This window comes from Carcharodon carcharias, chromosome 12 (genome assembly GCF_017639515.1).
Source record: "Carcharodon carcharias isolate sCarCar2 chromosome 12, sCarCar2.pri, whole genome shotgun sequence".
Classification (NCBI taxonomy): Eukaryota; Metazoa; Chordata; class Chondrichthyes; order Lamniformes; family Lamnidae; genus Carcharodon; species Carcharodon carcharias.
The window spans coordinates 97,768,513-97,786,139 of NC_054478.1; the positions used below are offsets into that span (position 1 = coordinate 97,768,513).

Below are 17,627 nucleotides of genomic sequence, written 5' to 3' on the forward strand. Positions count from 1 at the left end.
TCATGTGACAGACACATATGTGGCGAAATGTTTCTCTCATTTTCGAAACTTTTGTTTCTGTTTCTACAAAACTTCAGCTTCCTGAGGCAGCTCCCTGCCTTCGGGGAGTTTTCAGTGTGTGCTCCTCCGCACATGTGCAGATCTCTGTGCTCGTACACCTCCCGCCCCTACCCCGGCAGTGCTGAGATTCTCAGCGCACGTTTCACGCTGGCTGGCTGTTAATTGGCCAGCCAGTGTGAAATCGCAGTCGTGAGCCGATCGTGCTTGGCGGACCATTTCCCGTCTGCTCCCAGGCCCGCCCACCATGCCCAGCCAACAACCAGAAAATCCTGCCCATGATGTTTAACAGTAAAAACAACACAAAATATACCACGACAAATAGCTCATTATTTTAGCAACTTTTTTATTTAGCAGTGCTTTTAATTTCAGAAACTGTGGCTTTGGAGTGTTTAGTACATGTATAATTTTCAAAAAGTTCCAATTTTCATCCAAGAAAGTGGTAAAGGTATGAATATATTTTAAAGCATTGGTTAACACACCTCTTTTAACAATCCAGGAATTTAATTTCAAATTCTAGTACAACTCATAAATATTGACTATAAAAAAATTTTCTGAATCTGTACTTATAAAAAAACTTGGGAATTTTAGGAATTTAAATTCAAATCTATACCCAGTCTATGATTCATTTCTCATTATTGTTCAGAAATCACAGCAGCTGGAACTGTACTTAACAGATTTTCAGTTGGTCTCACTGTAGCACAGGATAGGTGTCCAGGAGCTGCATCTAGCAAATGATTCACCTGCACCAACGCTATAATGTCAACTTTCAAATAAGGACTATCATAGCAATGAAAAATGTACTGCCTTCCATTTAATTATTTTGAGCATAGGGATCTCAAACTTGTGTTAGGCTGCTGGGTAATATGCTAGGGAACAAGACCACCTTCCCTGCACATAATTAGGTGAAAGATATTACTCTAATCGCCATGCTTGGTGAAATTTTTTTTCAACTATATTTTTAATTTTGCTTGAAGCAATGACCAGCGGAAACCCTCTTGAACGTAGTGATAATGTCAACATACATAGCAACCACTGCAATTCTCCCTCCCTGTGATTATCACCACCCAGATTCTAGTGGGTTAGATCAATACCTGAAAATTAATGATTTCTCATTTAAAAATTACTCATTTTCCAAATGCACTATGGAATTTAGTTTGAATGGAGTAATATGTCATAAAACAAAAACAGAAAATGTTGGAAAGACTCTGCAGGTCTGGCAGCATCTGTAGAGAGAGAAACAGAGTTAACATTTTAAGTCTGTATGACCCTTCTTCAGACTGAAACGTTAACTCTGTTTCTCTCTCCACAGATGCTGCTAGACCTGCTGAGTTTTTCCAGCATTTTCTGTTCTTGTTTCAGATTTCCAGCAGCTGCAGTATTTTGCTTTTATAATATGACATAAAAATGTCTCAAGCATTTTGGTTAAAAAGAAATCCATTTTGAAGGTATGGGAATCCACTTGTTCTATCTTTACATCAACATGAGAAAGAGCAGTGTTACAAATTGATATTAAACTCATTTGTTAGCTTAAGGTTTTCAACTCTAGCATAGCAATGTTCGCTGCAACATTCACATTTTCTGCACACCCAAAAACTCTCGGCAAATCACTCAGTTAATTCAGGATATCTTCTATGTTTAATATCAAGACGTAATTTAGTTGGGAATATTTATTGCTCCCTTTAAATTATAATATTTTTCATTTTTGGCGTATTAAACCACCCATTACTTTGAAAAACATTATTGGCACTTTAGCAAACATTTTTTTAATGATATTAGAACCAAGAAGGTAGAAGTCAAATATGCATATAAATGTTAAAACGATCATATACCCTTTACCAGATTTATGAAACCATGTTAAACGGTTAACCCAAATGACATCTCACTTGACATATTTCACTCTAGTTAAGATGAATACAAATCATGTAATATGTACATTTAAACCCGACACATAGTGGCACATTTCCCAGTTAGCTGTTCACTACTGAGACCGCAAATTAACCCCAGTGCGATAAAGGTCATGCCATAGAAGATACCTATTTCTGCTGTATTTGCAAACTTTTTCTTTCTATAGTAACAGAATATACAGAAACTAAGGAAAACCTGGCCATTGTAGGATTCTGTACATTACGTGTGATGTCTAAACTACTACAGAAGTAGATATCCTGAAAATATAAGCCTAATAGTTATAAAGCATATGTCAAAATGAGGGATATTTTTTCTAATTATTACTCAAGTGCTAACTGCCACACAGTCAGTTATTTTGTGATTGCTGGTCTGAATTGCTGGGTCTTTGGAGGTACATGCAAACAGCTGTCTTCCTAACAATTTGTATGCAAATCTGAAATACATCAAGTGCCCCATAGCAACAAAGGAAGTCGAAATGATTACAAGAACGCCAAATGCTTCTGGATTTGGAGCTAATATTACCATAATAAAATGCACCAGGTCTAGAAGATAATTCATAGAATCCTGTACGCCATTTATGATTCCCCGTTCTGATTCATCCACGTTTTCTTGAATGAGCTGTGTGACTGTTAAATCAAAGGACCAAAGCCCTGGGAAATAAACAAGAGTCACTATTAGTTTCATAAATTTAAAGAGGTGCTCAACTCTACATGAAGAAGTGCATCTGATAGAATAAGAAGAAGCCACACAACCTTTGATTATTTATTATACAAACAAGAATTTCCACAATGTATAATGCTTATATAATAGATCTCTTTCACACATTTCACATTCATTAGGTTCCTGTGGCTTTACCAATTTTTTGAGAACGCATCGTAATTCAGCATTGTGTGTTCATTTTGATGTTTTTCTCTTAGAAGTTTTAACTGTCCAAATAAAATTGTAATAAAAAATAAAATGCCTCCATTTGTATGTTAAGAGCATTCTTTTTCATTAGGCCTAAATTTGCCTCCCTTCATACTTTACCCAAGTCTTTCTTTCTTCACAGTAAAACCACCATTCCTTCTTTCTCCACAAACATTCCTAACGTCCCTCGAACTTATTTTTACAATGATTCCTATGATTAGATGACCAGAATCACATAAACTTCCATATGACCAGTACTTTATACAGAAACAATGCAACCTATTTTAATTTGCACTTTGTCCTTCTGTTAACACAACTTTTTTTTATTTAATTGTTGCTAACACTGTGCTGATAATTTCACAAAGTTATTCACTGTGACTTCTAGATCTTTATCACCTTAAAATTACATGGTGCTAAAATTTGTGTAAAATTAGCATTTATTTCAGCATTTCATCATTTCAGCAGACCTTAAACTGTTTGAAATAAAAGGACTAGCACATCATATTAAAATAGAACTTCATATTTTCACATGTCAAATGTTAGTATACTAATTAATGCATAGCAATTTCAAAAATTTTTTATCAATATTTTCTATCACTTTCAATGTATTATGCATTTGTTTTCCTGGGCCTTTGCTCTTGTATTAATTGCTTATAATTATTTTGTACATATTCACATTGCATGGGTATCCTAATGACACACTAGATCGAATGGTTGCACTGTTCTTCATTACTGTATTATATTGAGTTGAAGTACTGTCACAAACCAAGTGCATTATACATACTTATGTAATTATAAGGCCACAGTCAAGCAGCCTATCAATTCAGATATTCCTTGATTTCCGCCCATGAGTTTGAATTTTTGGGATGCTTCTTAATTGAACATGTTTGTTTCAAGTGGTTGAATTATCAATTCTCAACCAGTGTTAAATAAGACATTATATAGTAGAGACACACTCTGGTCACAAAATTCAGGTGTTGCTTGTCTCTAAAGTGGTAGTTGTGGTGCCTGCACACAGTTCTGGTGGTAGCCACATGGATGTCATTTTGGTGAGGGCATTAGCGCACACGTGCAGGGAGTATCTGCTGGAGGTGCAGACTAGATAGATCATGATGTCAATCAGTGTGTAAGGCTGATTTGCTGCTGATGTTGCCATTTTGGAGCACAATGCTTCAGCTAACTCCCTCTTTTAACCTTGTACAACTAAACCTGTGTTCAGGAGCAGGAAGTACTTCCTACCAATGTTATTTAAAGGGATCACCGATTTCTTTCAGGTCGTTAATAGCTTTTGCTGCATTGTGCAAGTGTTTGGTGATTTCTAGATTTCTCTAAAGCTGCTAACATCTACAGGGAGTGATGGCTCATGCAAAAGGACTACATCCTAGCTTCAAGGATCCTGCAGCAGCCACTTGCTCCCAGGCATAGCTGCAGTAGTTGGCACTCCTTTGGACTACAGCATGACCAGCTGCTGTAAGGGGAAGAAGGGCTCTTAGTAGCAGACTATGGGTGGTATTTAATGGAGACAACAAGGATCTCTTTTGCCAGCTGCAGAGCCAGCGAGAACCCCACATCAGCTGTTTAAGAGAAGGACTGCTGAATGAAGTGCCATTCAGGCATTTGACTGGATAGCGATATGCCTTCTCCGGGATCAAGCATTCCAGGCCACAAGTTCCGCCTGCTGAGAGCTGCCGGCCAGAGGCCAGCAGTTCTTCTAAATAGAAGTACCACCAGGGAGGAGGTGGTTGCTACTGGTACTACACTCACCCGAGGCCAAGTATCATTGCTGGATCCCAAGTGAGTGATGGTGGTATGGGGGTCACTCGGCGAAGGTGGGTGGGGGGGAACCAGGGAGGGCCAGCAGCAAGAGCCAGGGAGTGACTGTCAGCAGTGGAAGCTGAAATGCTGGCTATTAGACACTGCATCATGATTGGATCCACAAGTGTTTTGAAGCAGTTGGCCACCACTTCAATGACAGAGAAGTTGGGATCCAAATCTGCGCAAAGCTCTGTGCATGTTGGTGCTGGATTCCTCCATGCACCTTGACATTGACTGCAGGTTTTCTAGCAGGCCTGCCAATCACCAAGCGTTTCATTGTGCATACCCATCAACAATACTCTTTCTAAATTGGCCAGCAGCGTGGCAACCCTAAAGTATCAGCGCAGGCTATGCGGAAGTCAGCTCCTTTAAATTACCGTGGGTGCACAATCAAATACAAATATTTTAAGAGATTGTGCACCTAAACAAATCACACTCACACCCCAACAAAAAAAAAATTCAAGGATGTGTTGCCCATCAACCTTTTTCCATTTGTGTCCCATTGATGTCCTCATCTGGCTCCTTTGCGCTGGAAATCTTTAACATCTTCACTCTCTGGTGAGCTGGGACCTATCTTATCCTTGTTTCACATTCTGACTAAAGCTCACTGACACCCAGTGCCTCACCGCATGCAGATTCCGCCTCTAAGCTATCCAATGAACTGTACATTGTCAGTATCTGAGCTGGTGGCTGTGAATGTGAGATTAAGTGACCAGGTTTCTTCTTCAACAATGCCTTCCTCCTCTTCCATTTCTTACTCTTCCACCACTGTCTGAGCAGATTGCAGTTTATGTGTACCTGAAGGAGAAATGGCACAGGGATTGTGATGGGGGAGGAGGGAAAGCAAGAGGTGCAAACTTACACTCTCTGTAGCTTGTAAATCAGAAGAGATTTGGGATGAGGCGGAAGTGGGATGTGCAAAGGAGGATTAGGAATGACTATATTGTAACCTCATCTTTGATGGCTTCAGCCCTGCCACTGGTCATGGCCTGCATTGTGACTGCTCCAATGATGGTGACCACCTGCTCCTCCATGAGGTTAAGAACATATCGCCATGGTCCTGCTGCCAGAAGCTATGTGCCACTTTGTCCTACAAGAGAGAGGGAAGTGTGCCAGGCAGTGTGGTTTGCGTAATGTGCCTGTTATGATTGAATTGCTGGCAATTGATACAAGGTAGGGACTGTGTGTTTGAGGCTTGTAGCAGTGCTAAGTGGGTGAGGGTGAGGTGAAGCTATGAATATTATGTATGAGTTGTAGTTGATAGAGATTGTTGGTAGGTGAGAGATGGAAGTGTGCTGCATGGAGTAGTATATAGGAGGCTATTGGTACAGTTGGTGGGATTGGCATTTGAAGATGTATCCTTTGATCTTGAGCACCTATGTGAGGTCATTGAATTTCTTGAGACAATGTATGCATGTCCTCAGGGCTAGACTCCTGGCACTAACCTCCACAGCTCGCATTCTCATGTGCAAACAATTCCAACACCTGCTCCAGCCAGAATGCACCTCCTGTTTAAGCTAGTGTAAAGTCACATGAACCTGGTCCCCCTGCTGGGGCATGCAGCCACTAAGCAGTGCATTTAGTGAAGACTGCACACATCTATTATGGAAATCAACAGAGCACAAAATTTGTGTGCTGCCTGCATTAGAGGCAACATCTGCACCCATTTTTGGGCAGTGTCCAATTTTGTGACTTTTTTTCTCTAAAAGAAGTAAAAGCTGATCTAACTTATGTTGGTTTCTACTGTCGAATCCTGGCACAAATCCTGAAAAGTCCAGAGTTTAGAATTCACAATATCCTAAAGCAAAAGTTAAAAGGTAGAGGCAATGTGATATAAATAATTTAGGTTCAAGTTTGGGCCTTAGAAGTAAAGTTTTTGAAGTAAAGTTTGACTAACCTACACATCTCTATAGTTAATCTTTCAGTTAAGTTTCATACTTACCAACTCTTGCAGCAATGATACCAGCAAAGAGCAAGCTCACAGAGATGTAAGATTCTGGTTGAAATTGCTCATCTCTTGGGGATTCAGTTGTTGAGTTGGTAAATCCGACTGTAGTGACTAGCTGAGGTTCTGCAGTTGTTAGAGCAGGTTCCATCAAGGTATTCATATCCAAATATTTGCTGGCGAAGTTATCGAAAGGTGATACAGATAAATCTAAAGGGCTTCCAGGCATGAAGACGGAAACGACACACAAAAGCAGACATGAAAACTGAGCCACACCGGAGATGAAGCCTGTTTGGATCAGGCCACATTTTCGGCGAAACCATGTGAATGCTATAGTTCCCATGATTCCAGAGATAGCAGAGGCCCCCATCAGCAGACTAAGTAAAAATCCACTCAAACCTTGGGTGTAGGCATATCCAGTTGTGATACAGTCAAAACCAAGCACTGTCATGTAGAGGAATGCGAGGCCCAAGCCAGCCCAGAATACATTTTGGTTGTAATAGGCTACCCACCCATCCCTTAATGTGTAGAAAGGCTCAAGAACTTTATCACCACAACGTTGCTCTTTTTCTTGTTCCAGTGTCTTCACTTTCATCAGTTGAGCACCTTCTGGACAGACTAACCCTGATTTTTCATCTTGCTTTGTTTGGCCACACTCAATATCTGGAAACACATAACACCTCAATTAATAACCAGTGGCAATCTCAGAACAGCGTAGTTGAAAGTAGTGATCAAACTTTTCAGAACACACAGCAGTTTACAGATTTAAATTTCCTGAATTTATCCAGTTTACTAGGCTAAACAGGCTCTCCATCCAATATGCAAACAATTCCCCTAAGTTAGTAACATTTGCAAATTTAAAACTGAATGAACCTTTCCCCCCAAGTTACATGGATAAGGAGAGAATACTAAGTTTCTTAATGTGTATTTTTCAGCTGACAGTAATGGACGTCAAAATGTTTCTGATAATTCAGCTACAGTCTTTTAGTTACCAGAGCTCCATTGAATAGCAAATTATGTAACAAATCATTCATGGCTGAATTAAAAGAGTAATATCAAAATGAGGAACAATTAGAACTTACTTCATGCAAATAAGCCTCAGGTATTGATAAACGATTACCTTTGTCAGTATTGAATATAGTTACCTTCTCACATTTTGTAAATTATAACAGCAATGGACACTTACTCCCATGTTAAATCCAGCACAGGTTTAATGAAAGGCTCTCTCTGCTATGCCTCAACAAGGCCTCTTGATCCCAATCTCTTCACAAACCAGCCAATCTGGCAACTAATTTAGCGTCAGTCTGTGGCACATTATAGCCGTACACATTCGTTTCATGTGGAACTCTCACAGTCAACACAGAGAATATTATCATTTCACTCTGACTGAAACTGAAATTTCAGGAGTGCACTTAACAATTGGAATACTGTCCTTTTAATAACACAAACTATTTATACTTTAGAGGTTTTACAAGATAACATTGGAAGATATGACATATATATCTACTTCATTTTAAACAATGAAATATTATAAAAATGTGCACACAGGAATGAGGAGGAGGAATGAAAATTCAAGAGGTGGATTCCACAAATATTCAGCATCTGCAACATTTATGTCAATTTACTGTACAATTTATAGGGGTTGTGGGGCTTTTATGATATTACATTAGCTCACTAGAAATGCACAAAATGTGTTGATTGTAAATCTGATGGCTAAATATCATAATATTTTGCTTTGTATTATTTCATGTTTTAAATACCAGCATAATTCTATATTTATTTGGCTGATGTAATTAATAAAATGGTCAGACATGTAATTACAGTAACTCAAATCAAATGGAAAGACAAAAAAAGAATGGTATTGTGTTCCTAGGCATCTGCAACCCATGAAGTAAAAAATAAGTGTGATGATAAGTTGAATCTCCCTCAGATTCCATTTCTTTCATTTGGAGAGGTCCCACAACATAATCAAATCCCGCCACTTAAATCCCAGGAACAGCAGGCAGGCTGGGCACAGGATGGGAAGAAATTCCATCCTGGAAACTCACTGATGCACCAATAGACTGTTTATCATTTTATTGTTCCTAACCCTTCAGAGATCATGCTGATAATATTGGATATTTATTTTATAAACCAGAGTTTAAATCTCCTTTTAAAAAGTTCGTGATGTGGAATGTAATTGACTTAAACATGTTAGATTGGAAGAAGAGTTTTTGTTATATCTAGCTACAGAAGAAAGACTAGTACTCAACAACAAATTACAGCCTCCACAAACATGTTAGGGAAAGAGAATAGCTCACATTAACGAGTATCCTCTGTGCAGTTATAACAGAACTGTCTGACGTCTATCAACTTACTGCTCATTTGACATTGAGATGTATTGTGTACCTTTTTGTTTGTTCAGTGGTTTCATTTCCTGGTCAGCCACCTTCTGTCCTGCTTTGATGGCCAGTGCAGGTGTTCTTTGGTAAATTTTCCTTAACAGATAATATTCAAGGCACATGGAACAGAGATTCCAACCAGAGATAAAACCGCAGCCAATTACAGGGGAGCCAAAGGTCATTATTTGTCCAACTGCCATTGGAGCCAAAATATTTGTCACCTGGTCAATTCTGCGAACCGTAGCGTTCATATCTACAGGGGCAAAAAAAAGATTCAGGTGTTTGTATTATCTGGAATACAGTTTGTACATTTGACATCCTTTCATTAAGAACAAATGGGTACTCTTAATAATTAGAATTGTAAACTTCATTTTTGTTTTTATTTCACATGAAGTTATAAATGCATTCTTTAGTATTAACAATATTCAATAACTTGATTATAGTTTCTGTTAGGAAATAGAGATAGTTCAAGTAAGTTATATATGTATTTAGGTGTGTTAAGAATACGGTATAACTTTAATGTTTAATGTTTGATTTGTATTTCTGTATTTGTCGGTTAAGAAAAGGAAAAATTGAGTTTTAGTTTCACTCCAGAGAGAGCAGATTTCCCAGAAGAACTGAAAGGTCCCAAAGCCAAGGAGTGAGACATTAAGGAGGCATGCCAAAAAGACCTTCTAGTCAAAGGAAAAACAGGAGACTGGAAAAAGGTCCTGTTCTGTGGAATTGACAGTAAGGAGCAGAGAGGAAGGCTCCAAGCTTCAAGCCTAAAGGGAGAAAGCTACAAGAAGCAGATTTAAAGCGACATAGGTGTGTGAGAAGCAAGAAGGTCCAAGGGGGCAGCTGATAGTCTGTAACTCTTTACTATGGGCATGTGAAGTAGTGATGTACCGTTGACAGCTGAGTCAGTGAGTTTGCGTGTGGTAGAAAGCTTGAATACACTTGGTGATCCAGGGGAGAGGAACATCGGAAGGAGAGTTCAAAAAACTCTGGAGGTGGACCCTTGTGGAAGGCATCTGAGAGAAAGTATCATTTGGGAGAAGATTCTAAAGTGAGTTCTTCGATGTGGAAATTGGAAACCTTTGTGTGAAAGATGGAGTTCAGTGAGACTGGTTGGCTCATGCAGTGACAAGCGTCTGGGGGGACTTGATGAGAGATCCATGGCATCTGTTTGGTGTGGCATCTTTCACATGGTTTCAGGCTATGGTGCGTCTGACCACAGGTTTCCTATTGGTTTACACGGACTGTGTACTGATTATGAACATTAGACAATAAGATAGTTTTTGTAACTTGTTTTATCCTTACAGCTCTGTATATATCTCTAAATATATATTTGTGGGCGAAGGAGTTTTGTAATATAGTTCAACTTTTCTTGTTTAATAAGTGTTTTATTCTTTTGTTAAAAGTTTATCAGCTGACTCCTGTGACTCTGTTCAGTAGCCAACCTCCACGTATCCAAATAAAAAATAAAAGTTAGGATCTAGTTTCTGCCCTGAGATCTGGCTTGTCCATTCGTAACATCAGCTGGGATCATAACATTTATATGAATATTTTGATAAACGTATGAAAAAGTGTTTTATATTTCATAAGTGAAGGTCAATATGAAAGAGTTCTATTTAAAGTCAGTAAATGCAATTACTTTTTGTGACTTAAATATGAATCACCTTTTTATTATAACAACAGATAAGATGGTTGCTGCTGAGGAATAAATACCTAAAGTATTTAGGTCATTCCTAAAGTAATAAAGTTTATAACTATTGGAAAAGGCTTACTCATTGAAGGCCTTTATATAGATCAATAATTGCGTAGTCATTTTTAAGCAGTAAATAATCTCATTGGTGCTGATTCTTACTAAAGTTCGATCTCATCTACAGTTCTTCTTACTAATATATCAACACTTAAAAATTCCAGCAGTATGTTTACCCCAAAAGCCAGCCATATGCTAATCCTCTTTATCTAATCATAGCCACGAAAAGCCACCCATATATCTCAGTAGAACTCCTGTCCCTGAGTTAGAGGTTTGTGGGCTCAAATACCATTCCAGGATCTGTATGCATTAGATCAATCATTCAGGCCATCATCGTTGGAGGTTTTGTTATTCACACCCATTCAGGTAAGCGTAAAAGACCCTACAGCATTATTTAAAGAGTAAGAGGTTTCTATCAAGGATTTCTTCTTGAACCAAAATCATCAAAAAGCCTAACTGACCTGGTCATTCATCTCATTTACTGTTTGTGGGAATTTACCTGTGTTAAAATTGGCTGGATTTAGTTGCACAACAACGGCAGCTGTACTTCAAAATAATTCAACGATGCAAAGCTTTTAAGGATGTCCTGACAATATTTTAAGGTCCTATATAAATGCAGGTTCTTGAAAAAAAAAACAAGGAGTTGGAGCTAGCTGGATTGTTCCTGTTGGGTCAGAGTTATTGAAAGGTCACAAGCTGCCACATGAGGCATCAATGGTGGTACTGGGAGCTCAGGATCTGGGAGTCATTAACGGTGGTGTAGGGAAACAGATTTGACAGCATTATTGGACCAAAGGCTAAGGGAGGCTTGAATTAGCAGCGACAGGGTAGCAAGGGAAGTGAGGTGCTGTAAGGACAGGAACCAGAAGAGGATTGATAGAAAGCTGCAGGTCATAGAAATCATTGATGAGTTGAGAGCAAGGCAAGGCTGCAAGCAACACAGAATAGCCAGCACAAAATTTACGTGCACCCAACAGAATTAACTATGTAAATATACACAAAATTCCAGCCACAGCCTCAGCCAGTGAAGGAAGCTTATGCTCACCTTTACCTTGTTTAGAGGAGGTGGCTGTTGGAAGATTGTGTGATGCTTGATCTGCTAAGACTGATGCTTCAAAGGAATAAGCAAAGGAATAACCTCTCTGTGGGACACCACATTGGTGTGGCAAAGAAGCATATGTGCTCCAACAATCTCTTAAGCGATGCCGCCAAGAGCTCCTTGTTCCTGGTAGGGCCATCCATGGTGGCAAGGTCAGGGGGAGGAGCCAGACAAATTACAGACCAAAAATGCCCTCGGCTGCAGAACAGGTGAATAAAGACAGTGCGTCTCACCAGCTGTGAAGGCGGTAGAAAGTTGCAGCATGAAAGATGGTCCTGGTCATCATGATTCGACATGTCACTGAAATTTAACCACCAATTCGTCAAGGCTGTATGGACAATGACAGCATACCAATGCCCCCATGTTAAACAAAGTCACACACAGGCCAGGCTTCTACAGGGGTCCATTTGCCAAGCCCTGTGTCAATGGGGAATTGTAACTGGGACAGGGCAGTGGACTTGGGAGTCCCTAGTCAAGAATCTGCACATGGGCGATAAATGCCTGAAGGTTGTTGGACACCTGTGTTGGGACAGAGGTGTCTTTGGGCAACAACATCTTGACTGAACAGTCCCCTTCAGGATATCCTCTGCTCACTCCAAATGGGGAGGAGGCTAGAAAAGGTATCCTAAAAATAGACTGTCCCACTTCCCCTAGCTGGGGAACCACATCCTTCGGGATCACCATCTTTGTGGCCAAAGAAAGAAAACTTTAAATAAGTACGTACAGCTCACTATAAACTGCAATATCTTGTGTCAAACATTATGCAACTATTTTTGAACTTCGTCAGATTGCAACTTCCACAGGCCATTTTTTCTTGTGATGTCCTCGGCATTTGCTTAGTTTGATTATGCTTTAATCTAATTGTGAATTTAATAACTGCTCCCTCGAGTACTCTCCAATCAACCTTAAGCATTGAGAAACAGCAGAGAAACTTTTCCTATAGCCCACTATGTACTGCTCTCAAGATTGGAACTGAGTCAACCCTTAGTATGCTCTGATACCTGAGCAAGGCAGCTCTATAAGGATCCAGGGAACTGCTAACAATTGACTAACTAGCCTGATTTAATAATGGGATTTAGGGGAACTCAACTGTCACCATGGGACTTGTGTCCTTCCCACCCAGTTCCAGGTACCTCTATGAGCCAATTAAATAACAGATAGGCTAGGATTTTCACCCCGTTGGGGGGGAAGTTGAAGAGTGGGTGCACACAGACGCACTTCTGGTTGGCGCCCCCAATCGGGAGCTCTGCCCGCGTCACCGCGCATTATTTTATGCATCGGCGAGCAGGCCCCGCCGCCCCCCCACCAACCTCCCCCAGCCGAAGGGAAAATCTTGGCCATAGGGTTGCTAAACAAGCAGCTGGAAACTTACCAGCTGACTAAAATGCTTTAATATGCTTTAAATGTGGATCATTCTCAACAACAAATTTGAAGAAGCCTCACAGAACTAGTTGTTTGGTGAACACTTTTAGTCCATTTGCCTATGTCCCACTCTTTGACAGCAAACAATTCCAATGGTCAGAATTTTATGGCCCCATTGCGGCAGGGGCGGGGCCTTAAAACATGGTGAACCCTTCAAAGTCCATTGACTTCTGCAGGAATGTAAAATCTCTCCGGTGTAAGATTCCGCCCATGAGTTCACAATGAACTTCACTCCTTGTTAATTAAATTCCAGTGCCTGTAGTGTAAAGTGGTGTGCACATATCACCACAAGATTTTCACTGGGCATATTCCAAATTTTTATCAGTCATATGAGGACAAACTACAAGTTAGACAGGAAGACGTAACATTGCTCTTACTATGAAGTCTTACCTACTTCTTAGAAATGTTACCAATGATTGCTCAACTCCCAAAGGAGCAGACGAATCAGAAGAAATCCATGAAAATGCATATTGTACATGGGCTGTTGGGTGAAGTGGAACTGACAGGCTGATTAATCATTTCTCATTCCACATTTTTATATCCTTATTTGCAGAATTAAAAATATCATGGAACTTGTTTTTTAAGTGTGTCTTGGTACCTTTCTTCACAAAAGAATGAAGATCAGAAAGAGATTGTAAAAAGCATGAAATAAGTTCTCTTTACCTTCTAGTTTCAGTTCTTTTTACCCATGCAAGATGTTACTGTGCAGATGAAATTCAATTTCAGAAAATCAGGCTGGGTGTATTTTGTGCCTCCACCCAAATTGAACTTTATTCTCTGTGAGTCTGAAAATTAATTATGACTAAAAACCTGAGTCATTTTCTGCTACCTAATGCCTCTTTAAAAACTGCCTCACCCTCTCCCACTTAGATGTTTGAACCGTGAGCTTATTGTTCTTTCAATAATAATTCATATCAAGCCTCATCTTTCTCAACTACACTTCATACATTATTCTTCCATATGTAAAATCAAGTTTTTCTAATGCACAAAATGATAAAATGGCAATATTGAGCAACTCAGAATTCATGACCTAATCCAAGAAACAAAGACTGTAAGAAAAAATTTTATGCATTTGAATAGAATCCAAACAGTCCAGTTAAAACATATTGCGGCCTTGGCATATTCACTGAACTCATATCAAACAATGTCTATCTTAGAACTGTAGTAAGCTGATCTGACGCTATTTCTGCCATACAGTCCTACACTTAAAAGGACCGTACAAGAGCATTTAAATCTTACCTCATTTAAATAAATTAATATGGGATGTTTCATGAAGTTGGATATGTTGTAACTTTCAAACAATTTCCATATTACAACTGATTTGTCAATTGTTTTTCCTCTTCCAACATTCCTCTTTTCTGCAGTGCAGTTACATGGGACAAAGAGAAATGCCTCACAACCAAAATCCTGTCCTCATCTGACATCTGCATGAATGCGCTTTCCAGCAGGTTTCACAGCAGTATGCCCAAAAGCAGGAGTCATGCCTGATTTTGTGCTCTTTAGCTCTGGAGCAATAGGTCAATAGCTGCCATTTCTGCTATTAGATTACTCAGTTCCAGGAATCAAACTTGGCCTTTATGGCTACACTATATTCTGACTTTCCTAACTAAGTTGTTGTGCAGTGATGAAAATTGAAGTTTAAAAGAGGCTTCCTGCTCTCTAATTACCAGCTCACCTGCCAACTGCTTCACACATTGGCCTGAATTTTCAGGCAGAAGGAAAGGCTCGCACCCAGACCCAAACCCAGGTTCCACCATTTTTGCAGGGGGCAGGGGAATGGGAGCAGGTTCTAAATTGCATAACCATGTTTCCTGGAGGCACTTGACTATATAAATCAGCAGCTGCCTCCACTCATGTGTTATTTTGGTGCGGTAGATGCCTGAAACTCAAAGTGTGAAGATTAGACATGGTAGGAGCAGGTCAGGACCTTGTGAATTTGTTTGAATAGCCAGAGTACCCTTTTGGATAGATAAGACACCCCTTTGGATATGGTCTCAGAACACCTTTGGGAGAGGGCAGGTGCCCTTTGATGGAGGTAAGGCACTCTTTGGGATTGTTAAAAGTAGGCATCAACGTACATAAAAAGCTCATAAATATATCAGAACTGTCAAAGCTATCAAAGAACTGTCAAAGCTGTCAGAGAAATGTCAAGCCATCAAATAAGTGTCATAATTCATTTTAATTGTCAAAGCTCATTAGAACTGTTAAAACTGTCAAGGGATTTTACTCTGCTGGACTTTAATTTAAAAAAAAATCTGGTGTTTAAAAGAAAATCAATGCTTCCTATTTCACTCTGTTTGTTAATATAGGCCTGAAGATTATCATTACAAAATTTGTGCTGCACAGCTGATTTACAACCAAACATCAACAGTGGAGTGCCTAAGATTGCAGTTTTATTGACAGCTCCAAGTGCTTATAGGATAGAATAGATTAAGTGAAATGTTTGTTTTCATAAGAGATTAGTTGAAGGAATTTTAATGTATTGAAAATTTTATTTAATCAATGACAGTTTTTTTAAATAGTAACATCAGCAAAAGATGCATAATTTTATTTTATGCCAGCATGGCTCCTGTGTTTTGCCCATGGTAGATGCTAGATGAGTTGGCACAGAAGGGGTAAGGGCAAAGGGTAGTGGGTGGGGGCATGGGTTGGCATGGGCAAGACTAGGGCCTTGACCTGGCATGTAATTGATTTATTCTTTACAAAGGTGCCAGATAAAACATAGAACAGCCGTAAACAGGACATAATGTCAACTGTGCTGCATGTAATGTTATGGTAACATAAGGTTATGATAACAGAAGGGCTGTGGAGGATAGGCAGAGGTGCATAGGGTGGAAAAGGGAGTATTAGGGGCTATGGGGGAGGGTATAAGGTCATAGGTGTGCATGGGGGGTGGGTAGAAGGGATTGCATGTGTTGGCATGGATGGCAAATGGGGAATGTGTGGCTGTGTGCAGAAGTTGAGGAGTGAGGTCTGGTGGTGGGGGGGGGTGTTTTTTGTTTTATTGCTTTTTTTCAATCTTTTACACAGTGCAGGTGCACAGAAGCAGTCCTTCCGCCCAACCCACCTTCACACCCAGCAGCTTCTGCACTCGTTCCAGGGTTGTCAGGCCTGACTTGTAATCCGGCCTGACCGCAACTGAAAATCCCAATTTCTGGGCCTCTTTGTCCTGGGTCGGGCTTGCGGAGCTGGGAAATGTCTCGACTCTGCTCACCCAACCTAGGAGCGAAAATCTGGGCCGTTGTGTGTCTGGTACAAGCTGATATACCAAGCTGCCACTTTTAACAATTCTCTAAACAAATTCATCAATGATTATCCTTGAGTAAATCTATTGGGAAAGACTAGGGCCTTGACCTGGCATGTAATTGATTTATTCTTTACAAAGGTGCCAGATAAAACATAGAACAGCCGTAAACAGGACATAATATCAACTGTGCTGCATGTAATGTTATTGGTAACATTAGCACAGGTTGTTTGTTAACAGACGATCAGATCTGTAAGAATTGCTAATATATATTGTCAGGAATATAATAATTACCCGACACGTGCATTCACTTACGAGATTAAGTTGACCTTAATTTGTCTTTTGACTTGTACGGTGGGGTAGGGCATCACAATCTGTCTTTTTGTTGCAATGTGAGCAGTTTTCACACCCAACCAGAGTACCTCAATTCTAAACAAAGAATGAACGAACCTGCAGATTCATCAGCAATGACCAAATGTTTCTGCGCAGTTCCAGGATGCATGCTCTTCATATAGCATTGGGATTAAAGAGTGCAGCATTGACTCTTACCTGCCAATCTGCTTCTGTCTTCACCTGCAACAACAACAACCCAGTCTCTCTGAATTGTGATTCCCGTAGCTGTACTTGCTAGATTTGCAATGTTGGCAATGGTAATGACAAATATGTAGCAGGCCGTCTATAAAATGAAAATTAAAATGAAAATAGCATTAGAAAAACAGTTGATTAATAGACCAAGATTTATGTTTTAAAAAGAATAACATCAATATTACACTCTGGTTTTCTTCATGGGGTATTATGTTGGTTTAAATTAATTATATCTTTGCTAATGTGAGAAAAATTGACTCTTATCAAGAACTTTGTGTAAACAGGTCAGATATCTGATGCATCTACTTTTGATGTCTCTCTTGGAGTTAACAGGAATTGGTACCTGTTCTCTGAACATTGCCCCCAAATTTAGAAGGCTGGGCACCATCCTAGGGAGAGGGAGCATGATTTAGCTAACAGAACAGAGTGGTCTGACCCACTTACATCAGCAGTCTATACAATAACAAAGACAAGTAGACTTTTGGATCAATAATACGGAAGACTGTTAAAAATATAACTTT

At 39.7% G+C, this 17,627-nt stretch overlaps 1 protein-coding gene across 2 annotated transcripts in view; it reads right to left on the reverse strand.

The window, feature by feature from the left end:
• Positions 1–386: 386 nt before the first annotated feature.
• The window catches only part of slc40a1 (solute carrier family 40 member 1), a 39,788-nt gene continuing 22,547 nt past the window's right edge, over positions 387–17,627 (reverse strand). For both annotated transcript variants that reach the window (XM_041201118.1, XM_041201119.1), the window contains exons 5-8: positions 17,071–17,197; positions 9,020–9,265; positions 6,629–7,294; positions 387–2,615 (exon numbers count right to left, since the gene is read on the reverse strand). In XM_041201118.1, the coding sequence (XP_041057052.1) occupies positions 2,290–2,615; positions 6,629–7,294; positions 9,020–9,265; positions 17,071–17,197 (1,365 nt within the window). In that variant the 3' untranslated portion in view covers positions 387–2,289. The remainder of the gene's footprint in view (positions 2,616–6,628; positions 7,295–9,019; positions 9,266–17,070; positions 17,198–17,627) is intronic.